General features: G+C 35.9%; 1 protein-coding gene across 12 annotated transcripts in view; it reads right to left on the reverse strand.

The window, feature by feature from the left end:
* The window catches only part of dysf (dysferlin, limb girdle muscular dystrophy 2B (autosomal recessive)), a 106,400-nt gene that overhangs the window by 88,976 nt on the left and 582 nt on the right, over positions 1-16,842 (reverse strand). For 4 of the 12 annotated variants that reach the window (XM_048184011.1, XM_048184014.1, XM_048184008.1 and 1 more), the window contains exons 1-13: positions 14,467-14,936; positions 7,420-7,475; positions 7,231-7,322; positions 5,208-5,313; positions 2,686-2,800; positions 2,284-2,501; positions 1,288-1,416; positions 1,143-1,205; positions 1,012-1,062; positions 786-816; positions 507-622; positions 286-412; positions 106-209 (exon numbers count right to left, since the gene is read on the reverse strand). In XM_048184011.1, coding sequence (XP_048039968.1) covers positions 106-209; positions 286-412; positions 507-622; positions 786-816; positions 1,012-1,062; positions 1,143-1,205; positions 1,288-1,416; positions 2,284-2,501; positions 2,686-2,800; positions 5,208-5,313; positions 7,231-7,322; positions 7,420-7,475; positions 14,467-14,560 — 1,302 coding nt within the window. In that variant the 5' untranslated portion in view covers positions 14,561-14,936. Of the gene's footprint in view, positions 1-105; positions 210-285; positions 413-506; positions 623-785; positions 817-1,011; positions 1,063-1,142; positions 1,206-1,287; positions 1,417-2,283; positions 2,502-2,685; positions 2,801-5,207; positions 5,314-7,230; positions 7,323-7,419; positions 7,476-14,466; positions 14,939-16,842 lie in introns of those variants that run through there. The other 8 variants (XM_048184017.1, XM_048184010.1, XM_048184019.1 and 5 more) reach the window with 5 other exon arrangements.

Genomic DNA, 16,842 nt, shown 5'->3' on the forward strand with positions numbered 1-16,842 from the left:
ACAGCAAAGTTTTGATAATCTAGAGGTCATAGAAATTTGCATATCAAATATAGGCTTTATAGGCTAAATTCCTTATGATTAAACAAGTTATAAAGACAGAAGTACCGTTTTTCCTGCAAAGTTGACCTCCACCAATGGATCCACCAGGTTCTTACGATTGGTTTCAAAACCAAGGAACTGTTTGACACCATCCATGAGAGCATCATCCACTGTCCGAAGAGGAGAGCAGATTAACAGATGCGAACAGAAAACACACATCTACACACAGAAGTGTTTGATACTCACTCTGAGGCAGATCTTCTGCCCTGTACACCCTGAGAGTAAACGAGGCGCCCCTCAGGGTAAGACCAGCTGGTCTCAACAGGTTCCCCTCTATATCCTCTTTTTCTTCCACACCCTCTTTCTTATCCATCTAACACAGAGAATTGATGTTTTCAAAAGAATGAGAGAAAATTTTCAGTTTGTTAATATCCTGCTGAATCATGCTCAATCTCCCTCTCACTTACCGGAGGTTCATCACCTGCGGCCAGCACAAACATGCTGACCTTCAAATAACCTCTGGCTCCTGCAGAAAGATCATCAGGGTCTGACAGCAACAACCATTTCCTGAGAATAGCATGTCCTGTTCAGGGGAATAAAAGAAAAACTATGTATATAAAACACTTTTTAGCTTCAATTTTAGAGGCAACAAGCTTAATTAAATCTTAAAGCTGACTTGTCCAGATCCAGAGGTTTGTTTGTTCTGAGACAATAAAAACATCACATTATGACTATGTGGTACTTACGGTGTTCATTATACACCAAGCCAACATCCAGCTGAAAGAGAAAATACAAAATCAGCACTATTATTAGCAAAGCCTGAAATAACAGAAACATGTCTGCTGAAAATGATAGATCTAAGAAAAAACATGCCTGTGACCAGTAAAGAAAATCAAAATAAAGATATCCTGGAACTCAGTGAAAATGAGAAACCACCAAATGAAGAAAGATAAGAAATAAGAGCAAAGCTACCTTGAATTCTCCAATGACAGAGTCTTTCCGTAGTGACTTGGAGTCAAATACCTTGAAACAGACATAGATAAGATAACTGCAGGTGTGCGTTAAATAACAACAACATTAATAACGATAATAATGTAACTTACGGTTATAAAAATAGGTTCATCAAAAAGATCTGAAGGTTTCTCATAGAAGTTTAGAAAGAACGTCTGAAAGGAAAGAATATATTCATATGATTATTCATTCAGCATTTACTCAATCCAGAGTGATAAAACAGGAAAAAATAGTTACCTCATCAAAAAATGGATTATTGCCCTTCCTGATGCGTGTTCTCTTCGTCTGTCCTCCGACTGTAACCTTGACAACTGGTTTAATGTTGACACCAGGGAGCTGTCTTCCCTCAATGATGCGCAGCCGTACCTAAAATTAACATACAAATGAATGTTTCTAGACTTTTGTAATCAAAACCACACAGAAATACATCAGCTAACAATGGCATTAAAGCACTTTTAAACTTATCTTTGGATAAAAACTTTGCTAAATGCCTAAATTGGTGGTTCTCAACTGGTTTTGCAAGTTTACATCAAATGACGATCCACTATCAAAATTCTTCATGATACAAAAACATCCTTAAAATGAAACAGTGAAATTTTATTATACATTTTATAATAATTAATTCTACTTAGTATTAATAATGAAATTCAGAAAATTAACTTTACTTAAATTGTTTTGTTAGTTGGATTTTAATATTTTTATTTATCATTTTTTTCATTTGAGCTCAGAACCACTGTCTAGTCAAAGGTTTCAAAATCTAAATTAAATTCTTGGTTATTCTTTGATCTATTCTTCAATCCAATGTTTAGATGATCAGACTGTCTTGTCTAGAGCAAATGAGCAAGTAGCCAAAATAGCCAAAATAAATGTTTGACTTATTGCACAGTACTTTACATTACCACAAGGTGGCCCTATTTTCAAAGTAGAAGCATAGAGTGAAAAATGACAATGGCTAAAGTGATTGTCATGTGATACAGATACTTTACATTTACTATTTGCTATTACTGAGCAATAAGAAAACTATTAAACGTCTTTTTACAATTTATAGACGTTTTAAGTCTATTAAAGTCTATCTTGTTGTTAGCATCTGCTTGACCGGCATAAATATGCAAAAAAAAAAGTTATATTTTCAGATGTCTATAGAGACTAGCCACACATGACAAAGCAAATTGTGGATTCATAGACACATACAGAGATGCACACCCAAATAAAGATTCATACTCATATACACACCTGGAGGTCCTGGGGTTTGTCAGAAAGGGGGGATTTGTTTCCGTGGCGTTTCTTTTTCTTAAGGCCGTGGTTAAAGTTTGGTGGAGCCTTTTTGGGTGGTGCTGTAGGGGCCCCGATGTCTTGCCCCTGTGGCCCTGGAGTAGGTTCAGGCTCCTCCACCACCTCCATCATCAGCATGCTCTCAGTGTCCTCCTCGCCCAAAGTGTCCAATGAGAAAACTGCGCAGTCATATACACAGGTCAAATGAATCACATCGCACAAATGCGATGTCATACTGATGCAGTCCCCTCAGTTAACAAATATTAGTGAAATAAAAGCAATGAATCTCTTGCATCCTCTAACAGGGAGCTCACAGTACAAGCGTGTATGAATGGGACCTATATATTATGTTAGTAGACTGACCTGTAACTGTGTCCAGCTCCACTGGGGTGTGCTGGGCCTCTGGCTGTGGAGGAGGCTGGAAGATGGGTGCCATCCCTGGAGGAGGGATGTAGGAAACCTGCAGGGTTACTGTGGCCTGGCAGAGGGAATACAGATTGAAGATGTTTTGACACTTCTCAGAAAGACAGAAGAAAAGAGCACAAGATCTACAATGATGCAACAACAATGTAAAAATCAGCAACAAATAACTATTTCCAGAAATAAATATTTGCTGTAATAAAACTCACAGTTGCAACTCTGATATTTTCTTATCATATCACAGTCTGTGGTCGGTTATTCCTGAATACATTTATTTGTAATCTAGTAGCTTAATGATTATTCGAATTGAGAGACATGGGGTGTATTGATCCAGATGGAACTATATTTATTATTCATACACCTACAGGAAACAAATACACACACTACATCTGCAATATACAATAACCTGAATATACTAATAGATGATAGATGTACTATCACAGATTCACAGCACTAATGTACACTATCATACAAACATTTGGGCTCAGTAAGTGTTCTTTAAAAAAAAAAAAAAAAACTTATTTAGCAAGGATGCATTAACTTGATCAAAAGTGACATTTTTATTTCAGATTAGATTACTATGTCAAATAAATTATATTCTTATGAACTTTCAGTTCATCAAAAAAATGTTTTACTGATTCCACAAAAATATTAAGCAGCTGGAATGTTTCAAAATCATCATATTAGAATCATTTCTGAAGGATCATGTGACACTGAAGACTGAGTAATGATGCTGAAAATTCAACTTTGCCATCACAGGAATAAATTACATTTTAAAATATGTGACCAGTCACGGAAAGTAGGGACACAAGTTGGTTCTGGGGCATTTTGAGTTATTCACAGATTCTGAAAGTGTAGTCTCCAAGCTTTCCAACGATGTGTAACACATGGAAATCTGATAATATTTGGAGAAGTTGTGGCCATTTGAAGGTAGGCACTCAAAAATCCTCAAAGGGCAGAAAATGACCTCTAATTTTGCAGTTCTCGCCTGTTCTCACCTGCTGGGAGTGACAAAAGGGCTCATTTACATCTAATTTAGATAAGCCATACCCCCTGTAAAGCTGCATGGTTGCATAGCAACGACAGACGCAACGGGAAAAATCGGACCGCATACTATTAATAATAAAGGATAATGTGCATTGTAAATGTCAGTAATTTATCTTTTTTGACATTAGGACTTTTTAACAGGATTCTGTGATAACCGTATAGTCCTGGTTTAGACCTCAGTCAGTGGTTAGACCTGGTTTGAGTCAAAGGATTAAAAAAATCCTGTACATTAAACTCTTCAATAAATACTTTTACTTTTGACTTATAACGCACATTTTACGGCTACGGATACTTTATACTTTTACTTACGTAGGAATTTAATCTGATACATTTACTATTACATTAGTAAATCCTTGTCAAGAATATTAAGTAGTAACTGGCTAAAATTATTAGCGTCACATTCAATTCAAGAATAGTAAGGTTTACATGAGCTAAGTCATTCACACCAGTCAATATATTATATTAAAATAGAAAACAGTTATATTAAAATGTAATAATATTTCACAATATTACTGTTTTACTGTATTTTTGCCTTGGTAAGCACAAGAGATTTCTTTCAAATATATATATATATATATATATATATATATATATATATATATATATATATATATATAAATCTTACAGAGCCCAAACTTTTGAACAGTAGTGTACTAATCGATTGCCTGTAAACATATACAGGGCCCTGTCTGTTATTCACATCATACACACACATTTACATCACAATGCTCATACAATGCTACATACATATACATATTACAATTCAGCAAAAACACATACACCCAATGTTTATTTATTTATTTATTTATTTAACTCAAAAGATGTTAAGCACCTAATCAACCTTCTTCTTTCTGTTGTAAGTCTATCTGTGTTTTCCCTTTTTTCCTCTTAGTTAATTTTTTGTATCTGTGCATCATTGCTAAATGTCCAATTTCTTGAAAAATGACGTGATTTGTTACTTGACTTATTATACAAAGTCCTAAATGAAGATGTGGCTTTTTTGGGAGGGGTGGGAAAGAGAAACTAAATGCTAGAGTTGTTTTTGAGATTAGACCGGCGTCAGGGTGATACCTTATAAAGTACTTTCCTGAAATTATTTCCGGATTCAGCTATTTCAAGAGCACACGGATGCAAAGGAGCTAAGAAAACCAACTCCACCTTTCCCTCTACTTCTTTGCGTTCTCTTTCACCCAACGTCAACCTACACGCATACTTAACCACACAATTCCAGGAAGTGGCACTCTGTTGTGTAAGAAATAGCCTTGTAGTATTTCTTCAAAATATCTTTCTTAAATTACATGAGGGGATGTTGCTACCAACAATGAAGGTCCAGGCTGCATGTAGTTTCATCATTCAACGTAAACCTAAACGGGATAGACAACGTCAAATGAAATGTGAAGACAAACAGAGAAACGCACCCCTGTGCTGTTCCTTTTGGTGTCTACCAGGGACACGGTGAAATTAGCAGCTAGGTTTGGAGAGTTGAGCACATCTCGAAGAGCTACTCGACACTCCCCCAGAAACCTGTGAAGATACACAAAGGGCTTAACAACTGTTATGCTATTTAAAGGTGAGGATTAACAATCTGATGCCAAGAAATAAAAATACACACACAGACATGTCTGGTTCACTGTCTTTATGGGGACTCTCCATAGACATAACAGTTTTTATACTGCACAAACTGTATATTCTATCCCCACCACGCTAACCCTACCCATCACAGAAAACTGTCTGCATTTTTACATTTTCAAAAAAACTCATTCGGTGTGATTTATGAGCTTGTTTACTCATGGGGACCTCAATAAGTCCCCATGAGTCTGCGTGCATTCAGGTTGAAGTCCCCACCAGGATAGAAAAACTTGTACACACACACACACACACACACACAGACAAACAGTTACTAAAGCTAAAACAATTGTGACACATGACCCTGAGTGACAGATTTTTCACCGTCTAGCCAGCTTTTCTAAAAATTGCTGTTCTTCTGTTGCTTTCTGAGGCTCAGATAAGGTTTGAAAGGAAAGAGAAGGCATGACAAACCACCCTGAGTCACTTCCTGTGGGCATTGCCCTCTATCCAATTGGCTTTTCCTTCCTCTTCTTTCCCTCTTCTCATATTACTTTATTCCATCATTAAAGTGACAATATTTCACACAGAATCTGTTATACTAATATGTGACCATGGACCACAAAACCAGTCATAAGGGTCCATTTTTTTTTTAATTGAATAAATCGGAATAAATAAGCTTTCCATTGATGTATGGTTTGACAATATTTGGGCAAGATACAACTATTTGAAAATCTGGAATATGAGGGTGCAAAAAAATCTAAATATTGAGAAAATCACCTTTAAAGTTGTCCAAATTAAGTCCTTAGCAATGCATATCCACTCACAAAAATACATTTTTTGATATATTTATGTTAGGAAATTTACTAAATATCTTCATGGAACATGATCTTTAATTAATATCCTAATGATTTTTGGCATAAAAGAAAAATCGATAATTTTGCCCCGTACAATGTATTGTTGGCTATTGCTACAAATATTTACCTGTGCGACTTATGACTGGTTTTGTTGTCCAGGGTCACATATAGTATTCACTGACGCTATTTTTTATCTCTGTTATGTATTTGTGTGTAAACATTTACTATATATGTAGTGTATCACATTCACATGACATTTTGAGATAAAGCCTATGAACACTCTATAAATTATAAATCAATTTTACAAGGTCTAACATTTATGTTAACATTAAGAGTTAAAAGACAAAACACAATTTCAGGTCTAATGATGAAAAAAGATTAGAAAAAAAAATATATATTAGAAAAATCAAACGAAAGTGACACAGGATGAAACTACATTTTAAAATAAATTAAAATAGAAAACAGTTATTGTAAATTATAATAATATTTCACAAAATTACTGTATTATTACTTTATTTTTGATTAAATAAATGCAGCCTTGGTGAGAATAAGTTATATAGCTTAGAAACTAAAAATGTAAAAGTGTCAGAGTGGGATTCTGAAGTAGACTCAAAGACAGTAAGATGTAATATAGATACTAATGTGATAATATAGAGTGTAAAGTCTATAAATTTAAAAAGCCACTCATTAGAATGACATTCACTACCTCTATAGATGTAGAAAATGGTCTGAAAGCTGATTTAGTATGTCCTACAGTATATCAGGCTAATTTCATGGAGATTAGACAGCAAGAGTCCAGTTAGAAACCACAGGATGTAGCTGTTTACCAATTCTGCACTTATGCCACTAGTCATTTAAACAATGTTGCATTCCATAAATTCCACAGCTCTCCCAACTGAATTGTTAAGCAATTGTTTCATGTTGGCAGAACAGTTGCTTTTGCATAATATTCTGAGAGACACGTTCTTACATTCTCATGAACAGAAAGTAAAAAGATAGAAAATGAGAGAGACCTTACCTATTTCTGCCCATTTTCTCATGGTCCTTGACAACAACATGAAGCTCTGCTGCAGAATCTAAAGGAACTCCCTTCAAGTCCCACTCAAAGCCCTGGAAGAAAGAAAAGGGAATGATGAAAAAGGAAGAGAATAATGACTTTGTAAAGCTCATTATGGTAGTGTTAGTGTTTAAGAAGCAATTTACCAACCTCGTTCCAGACAGGATTGACATTATTTTTGATGACTTTGGTCTTCTTTTTTGTCCCTACAAGAACATGAAAAAAGGTAGAGTACAGTCAGTGTGTTTGTCATTAAGTTTTTCATGAGATATGCACTACTGTACAAATGTTTCAAAATAAAAGAAAGATTTGAAAAACTATTTGATCAAGGAGACATCTTTTCAGATCGGGGCATATGAGGACAGTGTAACTGACGTAATTTTCTGCAGTGGCTGGCCTCCAATAAATCCGTGATGAAAATGTTTTAGTGAGAGGAAGATGGACAATGGGTACTAACTTCCACCTGACAAATACAGATGAAAGATTTCCACAGGGACACAGATTAGGCTTGACATTGGTAAGGACAATTTATAGCTGATCTAATGAGCAGACACACATTGTGTGATTGAGACCTCTTGGTACATACAGTAGTCACAGGCACAAACAAGTATACCAATAGTATGGTATATCCATTGTATCCATGCAAATCAGCACTGGTCTGTCACGCTATAAAGTGTTTTAGGAAAGAGCTTCCTGTTTTGATTGTAGATGTCAAGAGGTGTGAATAAACCAAAAACAATCTCCTTTTGTAGATATACCCTCAGTGGCATTGTGGGAAAACTCTCTTCGCCTTCCTGAAATAGACGTGAAGCCAGAAGAGGACAACAAAAGATTGAGGAAAAAGGCAAACACTGGCATGCTATGACATCCTCAACCAGAATGTGATGGAAACTGACTTGAACGTGAACATCTAACCCTCAAAGTCTAGGGCTTTACTGGTGTACATTTCAAAAACACATCAGATTCTAGTTGATGGGTGGAGACAATCTGAGAAATAGCCAGGAAACCGGACCTTTGATAAGTATTAAGAGTTAAAAATAACAAGACTGAGATACTGGAGTTTCAGGCCCAGCCTAAATACATTTATTCAGTTAGAATTAATGCTGGTACTTTGGTAGAAACTCAAAATTTTGAAAACTGCAGTACTGTTAGTATAGGAGTCAATCCCATACCTACCTGTTGTGGCCTATTACCTTCATAACACGAGTAAACCCGACACAGAAGGCACAATCCATATACAATCTAACGTGCTAATCAATGTCATCAGTACATGTTAATACTAGTTACAATTTTATTACAATTTTATATTTTTTTTAAATTATCCTTCACCTTTTTTGACTGGGTCTGCCTTGATTATGAAGCATTATACTTGTCAGTCATGTATTTGTATTTTATATTATATGTTTTGGTGTATAACTCCATTGCTCTTTACTCGTCTTTTCAAAATGTATGTGCGACGCATCAATTGAAGATATCTATGAAGTCAATACAGATCTTAAATAGTATTTAGACTAGTCAAATGTATTTAGAGATATCTCAAATTGAATTTCTTACCAGCAATTATAATTGCATATGTCTCTAATTATCATTGTGACTAGTCAAATTATAATTATGACATTTGTAACTAAAATATATTTATCGAAAGTCAGACCATAATTTTATATGCCAATTCCACCTGCCATAATGTGAGCGCTCTGTGGACTGTGAAAAAGGTTTCTATTTACAACCTGTTGCATTGTAGTATTTTGCAGAAGAACATTACTTTGGGTGTGCTTCGGCTCTGCGTGACTGTGCGGATGAATATGGTTATCCTACTGCTCATAAAACATTCACTGCTAGGCTTAAAGGGTTAGTTCACCCAAAAATGAAAATTCTGTCATTAAAGGTGCTAAAGAGGTTCTTTTCGTCGACTGAGAAACCAAAGAGTTACTGAGTTTTTGAAATGAGCGCATGCGTAAGAACAACCCCCCTCCTTCGAAGGAACGCCTCCCAAAACTCGTAAACACTCGTATTGGAACACGAGTGTTTACCACCGGCATTCGCTGTGTCGTGTTAGTGGATTCATTATGTCGGACTCACCACAGGTAACTCATAATCTGCAGTTGTTACTCCTGTCTCCTGACAAAAACATTGCATGTGGCGCCTGTGGAGTGTGGAAAGTTACTGGAGCGCGCAGCCGCACACGTCTCTCACAAGGAACGTCATGGCAGTGATTGACAAGCCAGAGGGCCAATTGGCTGATGTTTTAAGGCCCTACCTCGTGCACAGATGATGTATATTAATATTATTCCTTTCAGTGCACCTAATAAATAGTCTTTTATCAGTTAGTAAAGACAGTTTCAAGTAATATTGCAAAAATGTATAAAACAAAACATCCTCTTTAGCACCTTTAATTACTCACCCTCATGTCGTTCCACACCCATAAGACCTTCATTCATCTTCAAAACAAAATCCGATGACTCAGAGAGGCCTCCATTGCCAGCAATGTCACTGAACCTCTGAAGATCCAGAAAGGTACTAAAGACGTTGTTAAAACAGTCGACGTGACTACAGTGGTTCTACGATAATTTTATGAAGCGACGAGAATACTTTTTGTGCACAAAGAAAATTAAAATAACGACTTTGTTCAACAATTCCTTCTCTTCGGTCTGGCCTCTGACATGCACTTACGAAAGCGCCACAATGCCTAATACAACCTAATACATATTAATTTTTGGGTGAACTAACCCTTTAAAGTGCCTATATGTAAGATTTTTACTTTAATAAAGCATAAACATACCCCAGTATGTTCACAGATATTTAAGAAACATGTTAAGTTCACCTACTTGTTTCTCAGAAAAACAATGCTAAGCTAGACATTCTACTTTGAAATGTGCGTTCCATGTCGGAATGTCTGTCTTTGTTTTGGTCTGTGCGAAACTGCGTGCTGCCAGTTTATCCAATAGTATTTCGACATCACAGGTTGCCAGTTGGCGAAAACACTGCGTATTGCAGCCATGCAAACCAGCAAACAAACCGGGTCAGAGAATCGCAGATTCTACCTGACCTAAAAAGCCTCTGCATCCATCTAAAAATCTCTATGAACGGGAGCATATTAAAACACAGATAAATCAACTCATCAGCTTACAGTGTGTAAGTCTCCACAGCTTTCATTGTGAATTGCGCTCCCTCAAGCTGGCCACCCATGTCTTTGAACGAGGGGGCAGGGCAAAAAATATTTTGAATATGGACTGCAGTACCTATTTCGACCACTGGGTGTCATTCCTACATAGAGCCCCTTTAAAAGGTTAGTTCACCCAAAAATTAAAATAATGTCATTTATTACTCACCCTCATGCTGTTCCATACCCGTAAGACTTTCATTCATCTTCAGAACACAATTTATGTTAAAATTCGATGGCTCAGTGAGACCTGTATAACCAGCAATGACATTTCCTCTCTCAAGATCCATTAATGTACTAAAAACATATTTAAATCAGTTCATGTGAGTACAGTGGTTCAATATTAATATTATAAAGTGACGTTTTTAGTACCTTTATGGATCTTTAGTACCTTTATGGTTTTTAGTACCTTTATGGATCTTGAGAGAGGAAATGTCATTGCTCCCTATGCAGGCCTCACGGAGCCATCGGATTTCAACATAAAAATCTTAATTTGTGTTCCGAAGATTAACGAAGGTCTTACGGGTATGGAATGACATGAGGGTGAGTAATAAATGACAGAATTTTCATTTTTGGGTGAACTAACCCTTTAAGAGACAGAACCAGTTTACATGGAAATTATCTCAAGCTGACTAGCAAAAGGCATTACTGTAGCTAGACATGGCACTTCCTTGAAAATAAATTCCAGCACAGCGCTACAACAAACCATAATGAACTGAGCCTTAACAACAGATTATGCTTCACAATGAAGTACACATGGAACTTTATCTGTTCAATAAAATACCTTACTTGCCTGTTGAGTAATAAAAACACATCTGTGTCGCTTTTACATTTCAAACCCCTCAGTACTCGCTAGTGGTGTAACGGTACATGAATTCGTCTTGAACCATCAGGGTTCAATGAATTCAGACGACAAATACAGTAACAGGCGATCCACACTCCAATCCAGAAGGGGAAGTGTCGAAGTAGCCAGACTTTTCTAGTGGCGTATTTTATTACTGCTTTTTTATTTAAACTTTTTAATGCAATGCTTACTTATTTAAACGATGTTTAAAGGCTACATGCTAATGTTTTAATGTATTATTTATGATTACCATTAATAATCAAATATTGTAAAGTATTTAATAATTATTTTTTTTTCAAATAGTTAAATAAGAAAACTATTCAAATAAAATAGTTACAATAGTGTAGACTGGGTAAACCCAGCCTGATCTGCCGGCGATTTGATTTCGCCCGGCAACTCAGTCTGGAAACCCGTACATTCATTTCTACTGCTTCTGTTACACTTTTGCGGGAACCAATCACAGACTGGCTTATCCACCTTGCTCGCTATTGGCGGGTATAACACGATGACGATAGAGAAGCGACGGCAAGCACGACCGTCAATCCAATTCCTTTTAACCTCTCGACGATGCTGAACGATTTCTTTAGTTTAGCAAACAAATCGCTCGAGGGGGTGTAAATACCACTCACTTTCATGTTTTTTTTTTTTTTTTTGCACAACCTGCAAAAGTCGCTCAATGCCATTGCTGCTTCTGCAAACCGCTGATCAATGCTACAAACCAATACAAACTAAACCTGTCTGGAGTTTTCGCGTCGCTCTGCAAAGTACGTCACCCGGATCGTTGATCTGATTGATTGAAGGACTATCCAATTGCGTGAATAATGCTCGTTGATCACGCCTCTTGTGCAGTAGGAAAAACATAGCAAACTCCCCAGACCAATGTTCAATTTTACATTGAGCTTGGTCTGGTGATAGCCAGACAAACAATAGTGTTCTCTATGGTACCGAAATTGGTACAGAGAACCGTAAAATTTTACTGCTAATGGTAATACATTTTGGTATTGTGACAACACTAGTTTGTATTAAACACAATCCAGATCTCATCCCTGGATGCAGCAGATACTGATGCCATTTCAGATTTGCCATTTTGTCAGTCAGCAATGGCAACAGCCTACGTTTCTCTGTACAAAGTCTCATGCTGTATCTCTCTCTCTTGCGCAGTCTGCATATATTGTTGCTTACTCAGAGCTCAAACTAAGGACTCTGGCAGTTGGACCAGGAGGATAATTTGCGTCTGTGATGTCTATAAATGGAGATGGTATTTGATACCGTGCCTGAGGAAAAAAACACTTACTGCAGCTACTTGTATGTCTTCCAGTCTCATCCCCTCCTATTCACATACACCGGAAGACATACTGTACACACACACACACACACACAAACATAATAAAGAATACACAAGATTGTTCTGATTAAAACTGAATCAGACTAGTTAGTAAAGTGGCAGCAGTCTGAAACTAAAACCAAAGAAGCTCATATATAGAATTATTAGAACAAAATAAAGAGAAAAACAAAAAATAAAAAGGTGTGACCCCCAAGTGTCACAACTACAAGCCCTAAAGTCATGACCTACTCTTTGTTCAAGTCAGAATAAAGGCCAGAACACATAATTTTCCTTCAATTGTTTGGTGTCATTGTTTATAGAGTGGATGGAGTGACTCAGTATCTGTTTCTGACAGAATGAGGGGAAGCCTTTACATCACATGACAAAGAGGTGGAAAAAGAGATGACCCTCAGTAATGATACGGAAGTACACAACTGTTATATATGACAAGGTATGAAATAACGTGTATGGAAAAGGAGGTTTAAGGAATCTTTCCAACAAAATTTTAATAAATGTAATGAACAAAAAACAAAGTAACAAGAGAATGAATAAACGGATGAACAAATCAGTGTTAATGTTAACTAAAACTTAATTTTAAAAAAATTATTTCAAATATTTTAACTGAAATAGTTTAAATAAAATAAAATATAAATATTAGATGAAAAACTTAAATGACTAAATCTAACAAATAACTGAAATGAAAAAAGTTTTAAAATAATTCAACCTGAAATAAAAATAGAAATAGAAATATAACAAAAAAAAACTAAAATTAAAATGAAAACTAAAATAAAAAATAAAAGCTAATTCTAAATATTAATGAACACTATAATAATGCTAAAAAGAACACTGAAATGAATGAATGAATGAATGAAGATATTGGCAGATAACCAAATTAGCATTGCAAAAAAATAGCATTAAAAAAAAAAAATTCTTTCATACGTGTATCCACATGAAATTTAGAAAATCTGTTTTCCTTGATATTGACCAAAACAGTTTGCCAAGATAATGATCACCAGTGATCTGCTAAATAACACAGGCAGGAACTGCATTGTTTCACTGAGCATCCTGCAAAAACATATCAGAAAATAACTAAATGAAGTCATACTCAAAACAAACTACAACTTTATTAACTCAATCATAATCATATGATTTTGTTGTTTTGTAATAATTGTGAATCAAGTGGGATCACGATATAAGAAAGAAATGGAAGGATTTTGTTGCCATGGAAACTCAGAATACAAAAACACTTCAAGCTCATCAATCCCACACGCTCACAAACGCATGTTCCTGTACATCCCTGTGCTAGAACAGGAAGCATGGAACAATGAGAGGAACTGCCACTCAGTTTGCTAGGTAGTCTAAAACTAGTGTCCGTTACATTCATTCATTCAACACAAGAACTTATAAAATTTTTAACAGAGCTCAGATCTATCCAGAAATCTTCAAGATTATCTAGCATTTTCCAGTGATATACAGTAATGGCGTCACTCTGCAATTGACTCTAATTATCTATTGATCTACCTAGAGCAAAGTAATCAACATTTGTCATATACTTGGCAGAAATCTGCTATCTTTACCTCTCAAAAATCAATGTCAGATTGACCAGTCAAAAAAGGTCCTTCTAACTCTAACGGGAAATTATTTCAACATTAATTGTGTAAAATATATTGTTAGTAAAGGTGAACACTGCCAAAGTTCTGCTCCCCTGTTCCTATTCCAGTTTGAAATTAAAATTCCTGATAATTTCACATAAGCATCCATAATTAGCATCAATCTACCCAGAATAGTCTTAAAGACTGAAATCTGAAGATCTTACTTTTTCATGCCCTCAAAAAGCCCATCAATTGCGTTTTTGGTGTCAATTCTTACCTCTGAAAGTGATGCTAGCAAGTGGGTCACTATGCCTCTCCCCCTTTTCTACATTTCTCAGGTTGGTTGCCCTCTGTAGCAAACACCTCAACATGCTGCCTTGATGCCCAAACTCTCCAACAAGAAGCAGGCCAAACTACCATCAGACCACAGAAGAGGGACAGATCCCGGCAGGACCCCCGCAAAAGTTGCTCTAAAGATAAATGCGTCTTGTGATCTTTAGGTCCAAAGCTGAAGATGTGATGTCCAGAATGGAATGTATCAGGAGTTGTATAAGCTCACCACTATCCTGAGAAAATCAATTTTTGCCTGTGTCCTTGATAAGGCGTCTGAATTGATAAATGAGTCTCACAATCTTCCCTTACGAGCACTTCTTACATGTGTACACAGAGACCGTCATGTAGGAACTTATGGAGCCTAGCTTACTCTGGACCACACTTTCCTTTCCAGTGACCCAGCCCATAACTCAAGAGGAAATTTAAACATTTCCTGCAGCTTGTTCTTCTCTCTCCTCATCTATCTTATCTGTACTATTTTACTTTTATTTATATATAAAAACCTTAAAGAATATAAAATCACTTTGAGTTTTAAAAAAATTGCATATTCCAGTGATCCACATCTTGTAACAATTAATGTAAGCAAAGGTATTTAGGGATTTAATGGTATCTGTAATAGTCTAGATCAATAATAAAATACACTTATTTAGGTACTTATGCACATTAGTTTATAATAGAAAGTTATTATATTATGTCAGTACTACTATACTTCTCTGTCTCTGTGGTCTCTGTGTAGGCTTGTTACTTAGCTGACATTTCCAGGCGAGGAGCACCACCTACTGCCATGACTCAGATTACTGAAGCCTGAAGCTTTTTTGTTTTATGTTAAAATACTTTCAACTATCTTTAGTATGTAGAGACAACTATAAGTTGATTTAGCTGAAAAAGAACACCCCTTTATAGCCTCCTAACCAGCATGACACAGCAAGAGTGGCTCAGCCAGTGGTGTAAGTTTGGGGAGAGACTCTCTGTTTGTTCAACCAATAGCAGATGGAGGGAGTGTTCACAAAAGTGAGGTCTTATTTTTGCAAATCAGTTTGCACATGCTATCCTACACTACCATTAAGCTTACATCATCCATCCATAAAAATGCTGATATGGATTAAGATGTTATGCTAAATTGGAGGGTGAGTATTTAATTACAGAATTTTCATTTTTGGTTAAACTAACCCTTTAACTTGGCTGTGTAAAGACATCTAAAGATTTAGGAATGATTTACAGGAGATTTAATCAAAACAAGTCTTCTAAAACCACAGCAATAAAATATGCAATAACAAAACAGTGCGGATCAAACCAGTAAAACTGAGAACACACTATTATAAAACACACATATTGGTCTGATATTATGATTTACTGTAGCACTTTAATATAGTCATCTCTGATTGTGCCTGCTGGTATATGATTGCCTCATGACTACAACAACTACAAACCCTCTATTGAGCAAACAAACTGCATTCCCCAAGAAACACAGAGGGTCACCCTGAGGGTGATTGAACTCCTACGTGTGTCTTTGAGAGATTCAGGTCAATGTACTTGATTAAGAGAAAATATTGCACAGACAGCTGTTTGGTTAACCAGGATCAGAAATATACAGTTCAAAAGTTCGGGGTTGGTAAGATTTTCAATGTTTTTGAAAGAATGCTCTTATGCTTTTTGGCTGCATTTATTCAAAATATACAGTAAAAACAGTAATATTATGAAATATTACTACAATTTTAAAAACTTATGTTTTTTATTTTTACATATTTTAAAATATGATGTATTCCTGTGATAGAAAAGCTGAATTTTCAGCATCATTACTCCAGTCTTCAGTCTCAAGATCCTTCGGAAATCATTCTAATATGCTGATTTGGAGCTCAAGAAACATTTCTTATTATTGTCAATGTTGAAAACAGTTGTGCTGCTTAATATTTTTGTGGAAACCATATTCAATTTTTTCAATATTGTCTTTACTGTCACTTTTGATCAATTTAATGCATGCTTGCTAAAAAAAGCATTGATTTCTTTTTTAAAAACCTTACTGACTTTTGAATGGTAGTGTATTTTTAAAATATAATGTTTTTGTCTTAATATTATAGTATCATCTCAAGAAAAAGAAAACAAAGAAACCAACCAACAGAACACAAGAGGAGCCCCTCTGATCCATCTCATGAATTACGGGCCCCTAAAGCTTTGAACGTAAAGCAAACAGGAGCCCCACATTGAACTAAACTGTGATGACATAGCATCTCTTAGAAACACAGAGCAGCTCTGCAGCACTCATTCAAACACGCATATTCCAAGTGCAACAGGACACCCATAAATATACACAAGAGAGAGA

Source organism: Megalobrama amblycephala, linkage group LG3 (genome assembly GCF_018812025.1).
Source record: "Megalobrama amblycephala isolate DHTTF-2021 linkage group LG3, ASM1881202v1, whole genome shotgun sequence".
NCBI lineage: Eukaryota > Metazoa > Chordata > Actinopteri > Cypriniformes > Xenocyprididae > Megalobrama > Megalobrama amblycephala.